Raw genomic sequence first — 8,786 nt, 5'->3', positions numbered from 1 at the left:
AAGATCATCCAGTCCCACCCCCTGCATGGGCAGGGACACCTCCCACCAGCCCAGGTTGCTCCAAGCCCCATCCAACCTGCCCTTCAACACTGCCAGGGATGGGGCAGCCACAGCTTCCCTGGGCAACCTGGGCCAGGCTCTCACCACCCTCACACTCCACAATTCCCTCCTCATGTCTCACCTCAATCTCCCCTCTCCCAGTTTTCATCCATCCTCCCTTGTCTTTGTCTTGGTTGGGTGCCATGTTGTGGCTTCCACCAGACTTTTCCACAGCTGTGGGATGCAGGGAAATCAACTGTGGCTCAGAGAAAAAGGTCCAGAAAAAAAGGGATCAACTTGGGACAGCACAGGAGGAGCTTGGCAGACAAGCTCTGTACCCCAGGTGCTCCTTGAATATGTGGGGATCTGAGGGGATTCATCTGCATTTTGTCTCAGTGTGTTTTCATTTGAAGCAAATTGGTTTCCATCAGGAAGGTTATTGATGAACTGGGGTGGAGAAGGGGAAGGGGTGGGCTGGGGAAGGGGATGGGGCAGCTTCCCCTGGGCTGTGGGGCTCGTTAGCATGAGGGGGAATCAAGCGTTTCATTACCTGGTGTGAATTGTCTTGCAGTGCAATGTAGATGTAGAGACTGGGGAGCCAGAAGATGATCTCACTCCAGAAGCTGTTGAGTTCTGCCAGAAGCTGGGCAGCCAGGCAACCAGAGTCTCCGAGATCATCAGCACCAAAGACAAGGCTGTTTACGCCGCCATCCAGAAGGGGATTTCAACAGTCAACGAGGGAGCTGTTTCCAATGCACAGAAAGTCCAGAAATGGATTATTCTGGAAAAGGACTTTTCTCTCACTGGTGGGGAGCTTGGTGAGTGCTGGGTGGGACACTGGGGTCACCCCCTCAGCCCCTCCTTGGATGATGAACAGACCCAACCAGGAACCCAATGCATAGAGCTACCCCTGGCCCTTCCTTCCTGTGGCTTTTCCATGTAGTTTTGAATCATGGAATCCCAGGATGGTGAAGGTTGGAAGGGACCTTCAAGATCATCCAGTTCCAACCCCCCTGCACAGGTAGGGCCACCTCCCACCAGCCCAGGTTGCTCCAAGCCCCATCCAACCTGCCCTTCAACACTGCCAGGGATGGGGCAGCCACAGCTTCCCTGGGCAACCTGGGCCAGGCTCTCACCACCCTCACACTCCACAATTCCCTCCTCATGTCTCACCTCAATCTCCCTCTGCCACTGTAAACCAATTTTTCTGGTAATCAGTAAACACTGTATCAGATCATAGAATCCCAGACTGGTTTGGGTTGGACGAGACCTTGAAGATCATCCAAATCCAACACCCCCTGCACGGGCAGGGACCAGTTGTGCTGGGCAGGACCAATCCAAGCAGAACTTACCCTTGGTGCTGCCTTGTCCCTCGCAGGGGGTTGCGCTGGTTCCAGTCACAGGGGAAAGGAGTTTATTCATCCTAAAGAGAAACCCGAGAAGTCGGCATCAGTTCCAGTTTGTGTCTGCAGGTGGCACCGTCACCGCTGGAACCTTGTGCTGTGTTTTTTTTTCCCCAGGCCCCACCATGAAGCTGAAGAGACCCGCGGTGCTGCTCAAGTACAAGGACCAAATCGCTCAGTTCTACTCGGACCTGGAGGCCCCGACCCCAACGGCCCCGCAGCCGTAGCCCCGAGGGGAGCCGGGGACTGAAGCAAACCCCGAGGATGGTTCCCCAGAAGGTTCCTGGGGCTCCCCAGGAGATCCCCTGAGCTCCATGGAAATAAAGGAGGCTCCAGCATCCCACAGCCCCTGGTCCCCTGCCCTGTACCTTTCCTGGCCCTGCTACTGCAGCGTGATGTGTTTGTGCCCAGAGTTTCCCTGTGTCTCTGTTCCAAAGCTGAGACATTCCTGGGTATTTCAGCTTTGGAGTTTTTTGTCTTGCCATTTTTTTTTTAAGGGTGATCCAATGTTTTACCTTCAATCCATCTCACCTTTTAACCAGTTTTCTTTTCCTGAGCTGAATGTAAACCAATCAGGAACTGCAACTTTTCCAGCTGAGGGGAAAAAAAAAAAAAGGCATATTTCTTCTTATATCCATGTACTTCACTCCCCCCCATGTGCACTGAGCTGCACCCTGGTGGCATCTGAGTTATTTACACCTCTTCACCCACAAACTGTGTCTTCTGTGACCACACGTGCTGCCTCAGCCTAGAAGTAGAACCTCAGTGTTTGTACGTGCAATATTTTGAGTCTCATTTTATCTTGAGTTCTAATGAAGCCATAAATTGTATTGTTCCAAGTAGCAGGTGTGGCCTGTGTTCTGAGAAGTGTTTGTCACAAAGGGACCGTTTCTAAGGCTATGGAGGAAGGTCCTGTCTGGGCTCTTCCAGGTCCTTGCAGTGGTGGGGAGGAGGTGGCTCTGGGGGAACCTGGGGCTTGGTTCTTTGGAAGGTCTGATCAAGCCCTGCACAGACTGTAGGACCCAGGGGATCCCCCCCTTCTGCTCTACCCATTGTTGGTGGGTCTTCAGAAGAGAGAGTTGGGGTGTTCAGCCTGGAGAAGAGAAGGCTCCAGGGAGACCTTAGAGCAGCTTCCAGGGCCTGAAGGGGCTCCAGGAAAGCTGGGGAGGGACTTGGGACAAGGGCAGGGAGGGAGAGGACAAGGGGGGATGGATGAAAAGTGGCAGAGGGAGATTGAGGTGAGACATGAGGAGGGAATTGTGGAGTGTGAGGGTGGTGAGAGCCTGGCCCAGGTTGCCCAGGGAAGCTGTGGCTGCCCCATCCCTGGCAGTGTTGAAGGGCAGGTTGGATGGGGCTTGGAGCAGCCTGGGCTGGTGGGAGGTGTCCCTGCCCATGCAGAGGGGTTGGATCTAATGATCTCTAAGATCCCTTCCAACCCAAACCATTCCATGATTCTATCAGTCTCTCCCAGCCCCACTTCACTTCAAACCCATTCCCTTTGTTTTCCACCTCCTGTGCCACAATCCCTGTTACTGCTCCACAGAGAAGCAAAAACAACCACCAAAACCACTTCAACTTTTACTTTTCCATCTTGCTTTATTTCACTTTTTTCTAGAAAATTCCTCCATAGTTCCACAAATTTAACAAAAAGTTTAAAATTCAGGACAAACAATCCTGGAACATATTACAAACATGATTTTTTTGTCATTTTTTTTGGTCATTTTTTCTTTTTATTGTTTTTTTTTTTCCTTTTAAAACCTTGAAGTGAAGTCTTGGGCCAGCTGAAATTTCCTACAGCTGAGGGAAGAATTCATTTCCCCAACACAACTTGGTAAAATCCTCAAGTGACAAGGTATTTAATACCTTGGCTCTAAGCAGAAATACAATTTAAAAGTTCTCTAAGAAGCTGAAGTACTTACATTTCTTTTTCTTTAGGAGTGCAAACTCATCTTGTCAGGTTTTGATGGCTATTCCCTCCCCTCCCCCCTGGGGAAAGCAGCACCCAGTGATTTTTTTGGGGGGTGGGTTTTGAAGGGTTTTTTGTCTGTGCCACTTGGTGGGGCACCTGGGTGGTGGTGGTGGTGGGAGAGAAGCTCCAGTGCAGTTCCCAACATCAAGAGGTGGGATTTGCAGATCCAGAGGGGCTGAGGCCTCTGCTGGCAGAGGCCACAGGACTGGGTGGTTCCCCCCAGGGAAGGTGAAACTTTCTGGCCATCAAATACGTGTCAAGATCTGAAAAAAACAAAACAAAACAAAAACCAAACCTGCTTCTGGGTTGTTGCATCGATTGCTGGGCTCGTTCTGGTGCCACCACCGGGCACAGCAATGGAACTGCTGGGGAGATCATTGCACTTCCAGCCTGACCACAGCACAGCCAAGTCTCTTTACCTCCGTGTCCAAGATTCAAGCTGGGCTCAGGATCCAGCCAGGCCTTCCTAGCCTTTCTTTCTCATGATTATTACCAGTAAATACCAGTAATCAGAGCCTCAAGGCTTAACACACACAGAGAGCAAGGCAACAGGAACACACTCCTGTTCCCACTTTTGCCCCTTAATCCAAGACCAAAGGCCAAGTTGTGTCCTGACCTCTCCAACGTGATCCCATTCAAAGCAACTCTGAAAGCCCTGGGGGCTGATCAGCACCTGCTGGTGCCATCAAGCAACAAGGTGAAGGACACTGAGAAGTAAGAGAAGTTCTGTCCATTTTCCTTGGAAAACAAAACCCCAAAAACCATTATGGCTAGAAATCAAGTTGGGATCGATTTTTTTATTTTTCATCTTTTCTTTTTTTTTTGCCTTTTTTTTTTTGTCTGTTTGTTTTTTTTGTTGGGTTTTTTTGTGTTTTTTTTTTTTAACAAGCAAAGCTACTACACATCCTCGAAGACCCGAGGCAGTGATGCTGAGGGCAGCACTGCCACCTCCTTCCTAGAGTACAAGAATCCATCCATGCTCTCAAGAAGTGACACAAGAACAAACACTTTTATCCACAACAAAAAAAAAACAAAACAAAAAACAAACCAAAAAACCAAACCAAAACCTGTACATGTTCAGCACAGCGTCCAACCAGAGAAGCTACACAGGGAAACTCCCTCATCTGGAACTAAAAGGGGACACAAGATGAGGCCCAAATGTGACCATTTTCTTTTTTTGGTTGGCAGAGTCATCCCTCCTGTGGTCCCCAACGCTGCCACATACCCCAAAAAACAACAACTCTGTAGAACAACTAAGTACTTGCAAGAAACCTTTTTAGTAACAAATCAGCATGTGCACACAATGGAAAAGAACTATTGCGGGGGGGGGGGAGGGTGGGAAGGGGGGGGACAATCCTATTTCAGGTTTTCAAGGAGATTATAAACAGTCTAAAAAAATCCATGTGTAAAATACTTCTTATAAAAACCAAACAAAATTCCTAGCAATGCTCATTAGACTTCAGGAATAAAGTCAGTTCCAGGACAGGACGATGTCACAGTCACGGGTGGGAACCCCGGGTACTTCCAGCCAGGATCAGGAACACTATCCCACATGTGTTCCTGGACTGGTTGGGAGCAGAGTGACCATTTGGATCTTAAGGTGAGAAGGGGACAGAAAGGAGGTGGCACCTCTGATCCCAATCTTGGGGACAGAAGGGAGGTGGCATCTCCAATCCCAAGGACAGAAGGGAGGTGGCACCTCCAATCCCAAGGACAGAAGGGAGGTGGCACCTCTGATTCCAACCCAGAGGACAGAAGGGAGGTGGCACCTCCAATTTCAAAGACACAAGGGAGGTGGCACCTCTGATCCCATGGGGGTGAACTCTGGAGGCCACTGACAGTACCAGGAGAGCTGCCAGGATGGGCTACATGGATGCAATAGGAGGAAACAACCCGTGTGGAGAGAGGAGGCAAAGACCTCAGGAGAACTGGGGCTCAGGCTTGCTCCTGCTGCTCTGGGGACAGGACTGTCCCCAACCCCCTGTGCTGGGGACAGAGGGACCATCCTGCACAACCAGGGAGCTAAGCCTGGGCCCGCAGTGCCCACACCAGGTTTGCCTCCTCCACACCACCCCAGCAGAGCCCAGGAGCCCTTCACATGTACCCACCACACCCCAGCATGGCCCCAGGTGGGTCCATGCCCCTCGGGCTCCATCTCCTCCAGCACGATGTGGCCCAGGCAGGGCACAGCTGCAGCTCCTCCTCTTCCTGCTGTCCTCCACCTCCTTGGTGAACATCTGCACACAGGGTGTCTATCCAGGCTTGGCATTGTCCATCAAGAAAGAAAACAGCTGAGATCACTGTCGTGACAGGGTTTGCACCTGGCATGAGCTCAGTTTTTTTATATATATATACACATACACACACACACACAAGACACATGGAAGATGGTACAAAGACAAAATTAATGGGAATCGGGTCAACATGACCCAACTCAAACAAGCTTATCATCATATTGCCACTTAAGTTGATTAGTTGCAACATTTCCATGATAAAGAAAGGGGTCACCCAAAACAAGGGACTGCAATTCCAGAATGGAGAAGGGACAACAAAACCCTGGCATGATCCAACCCCCCCACCACTACCAGGGCCCCACGTGGGGCTGCCACAGACATGGGAGGTCCCCTCCTGAGCAGAGGCCTCCTCCAGACCCCTGCTCCCCCCCTCACTGCCTGCAGCCCAGTTCCCATTTGGCAAAGGCTGACACACTGATTGGAAAAAGGGAGCAATTCTGCCCCCCAAAAATACTGGATTTAGGGATCAGGAGTGTAACACAGTTTTGATGAAAGCCACAGGACTTTCCTCACGCCCACCTTGGTAACACTTGGAGGTCAATACTAGTTTAACTAGAAATACATGAAATATTCTGGATTAGTGTTTATTTCCTGCCATGTCTTGAACAGGTAGCAGGGTGGGAGAGGGAGGAGGCAACAAACCTGCCTTCCCGTGGTCTTTAAATCAGTTTTCCAGGTGTGTCCCAAGTTCAAATTCTCCCTTGTTTTGGTTTTCCCAAAGTACAGCCACTACTATAGGGGCCACTGTAGGAGATTCCTCTTTGAGAACATAGAACAAAACCAATCACGTATTTTGGCAAAGTTATTCAACACTGACTGATGAGAAGACAACAGGTGAGTCCCTTCCAGAGCACAAAATGCTTTGAAGATCTCTCTTCAGCTTCCAAACACTAAAAATTGTCCACAAGAGGCAGTTGGAACAAACAAGTTAAATCTTATTAAGCGCCCTCCCCCTGCCATAGCCATTAAAAAACAGAACAGAAAAACACACCCTTAAGATCATCAGACCCAACTAGGCCCTTCTCATACATACAGTACATACATATATATAATATATATATAAAATATACAGCTTACAGTTTCGTAGTCCTATTACAGTTAAAGCAGACTGAAAGGAGTGAGACTTTGTTGAGGAGCTCAGATCAACAAACAAGACATCTCAAAACCCCAGCAGGAGACAGCAGATTCTAGAGGCCTCTTCCAAGAGCACAGACTGTCCCTGCAGGAAGCTGAAGGTCCTGCCTGGGGAACGATGCTCCAGAGGAACCAGGAGCCAAGGGACAGCAGTGCCCTGTACCCAACTGTGGCAGAACTAACTTGCAAGTGATCAAAACTGGAATCTGTCCCCTCTGCTCTGGAGCAGAGCAGTGGGAACCCCCGGGAAGCCTCCTCTGTGGTCAAGTCTCTGGGCTGGCTTTGTAAAAGCCACTCTTGCTCACACAGCACCAACTGCTTCTCCAGGAGCTGGAGGACACGGGACTCGCCGGAGCTCTCGGCGGGCAGGCTGGTCCCTGGGTTTGGTGAAGAAAACCTCATCCACACTTCTCCAGCTCTCAAGAGATGCCTGGAAATGTGCTCTTCAAAACACAGTTTGCTTGAAGTCAAACCAAGAAAAGGTCAGGCTGTGCAGCTAAGTGCAGCTCATTTACTCACGACCTGTGCCCGAGCGTCCTGGTGAAGCCGGGGGGACAGACTCAGCGAGACGGGCGCTTGGTTGAAGCCTACAAGAAAGTGCAGCTGGGCTGTGCATTCCTAGAGCATGGCTGGTCTCTAAGGCAGTGCTTCGGGTGAGGCAGGAGAAGAAGAAGGCCTAGTTCCATGGGTTTTGTTTCCTGGTACCAATCAAGGGGATTCCTAGTTTCAAAAGCTGCTTGCCAGGCCAAGCGTCATGTCGCGACGGCCTCCAGGTAACTCTGCAGCTTCCGGACGGTCGTCTCATCCAAGGAGAAGAGGTCAAAGTCAAAGGTTGTGTTGGTAACATTAAAATGCCCCGTTTCCTCAATGAGATTTACAATCTGTGCAGAAAGGAGACAAGGAAAGGATGGATAGAGATACCCCAGAGAGATTCAGCAGCCCCATCCAGTCCTCTCTCTCCTCAGCCCTTCAGAACAGCCTCAGAGATGAGAACGTCTCGCAACACCAAGGGAAACCTCTCCCAGAAAAGCAAACCAGCCCCTCCTGCCTGAGCAGCTCAGTCCAGAAAGCCACGTGGGCACAATTCTCCTTTTAAATTAGACCAAGAGAGTCCCAGCTTGGGGACAGCCAACAAGCTGCCAGAGGAAGGAGGCACAAACCACATCTTGGGATCTTTTCCAACAAAATCACCACATGCACATCTGATTGGTTTTTTTTTCTACATATCTTTGATTCCATAGACTCACAGAATGGTTTGGGGTGGAAGGGACCTTAAAGATCCTCCAGATTCAACCCCCCTGCATGGGCAGGGACACCTCCCACAGGCAGGGACACCTCCCACTAGACCAGGCCGCTCCAAGCCCCATGCAACGTGCCCTTGAAGGCTCCAAACCAGAGCCTCTCATGAAGGAGAGGCCAGTGAAAGGTCAAGCACCACCGGGGTCCAGCTGAGCCCCTTGGACACAAGGGTGGGCAGGGGCCAGCAGCCTGCCAGGAGCTGGCAGGGATCCCCACCTGCTGCAGCACGTTGCGCTCCCGCAGCGCCATCAGTCGCCTGTGAAGCTCCACCAGTTCATCCGTGTAGGCCTGTAAGGGAGGCAGGGACAGGGACAGGTGACATGTTTGCATGGCTGGCAGAGTGACTCTCCTAGTGAGGATCAGAGGAACTTGAGGCCCTTTCAGACATGGTTCTAATCCAGTTTTTCCCCTCATTTTTTTACTGCCTGCTCCAACCTTACTGGGTACTGGGAGACTAAATACTGCACCTAAATACAGATGGTCTGAGGACCATCAGCAAGACTATCTCACCATGAAATGGTCTGGGTTGAAAGGGACCTTAAAGATCATCTAGATCCAACCCCCTGCATGGGCAGGGACACCTCCCACCAGCCCAGGCTGCTCCAAGCCCCATCCAACCTGCCCTTCAACACTGCCAGGGCCAGGCTG

General features: G+C 50.7%; 2 protein-coding genes across 2 annotated transcripts in view; one reads left to right on the top strand and one right to left on the bottom strand.

The window, feature by feature from the left end:
- Window positions 1–1,669, top strand: part of ACSBG2 (acyl-CoA synthetase bubblegum family member 2) — a 19,274-nt gene extending 17,605 nt beyond the window's left edge. The window contains exon 14 of the mRNA XM_010005581.1: window positions 1,560–1,669. Coding sequence (XP_010003883.1) covers window positions 1,560–1,669 — 110 coding nt within the window. The remainder of the gene's footprint in view (window positions 1–1,559) is intronic.
- A 5,922-nt stretch (window positions 1,670–7,591) lies between these two features.
- Window positions 7,592–8,786, bottom strand: part of MLLT1 (myeloid/lymphoid or mixed-lineage leukemia (trithorax homolog, Drosophila); translocated to, 1) — a 30,548-nt gene continuing 29,353 nt past the window's right edge. Inside the window, exons 11-12 of the mRNA XM_010005580.1 lie at window positions 8,355–8,426; window positions 7,592–7,720 (exon numbers count right to left, since the gene is read on the bottom strand). Coding sequence (XP_010003882.1) covers window positions 7,592–7,720; window positions 8,355–8,426 — 201 coding nt within the window. The remainder of the gene's footprint in view (window positions 7,721–8,354; window positions 8,427–8,786) is intronic.

Source organism: Chaetura pelagica, unplaced genomic scaffold, assembly GCF_000747805.2.
Source record: "Chaetura pelagica isolate M959 unplaced genomic scaffold, ChaPel_1.0 scaffold741, whole genome shotgun sequence".
In the NCBI taxonomy this organism is placed as follows: domain Eukaryota; kingdom Metazoa; phylum Chordata; class Aves; order Apodiformes; family Apodidae; genus Chaetura; species Chaetura pelagica.
This window is presented reverse-complemented; position numbering and strand designations above follow the sequence as displayed.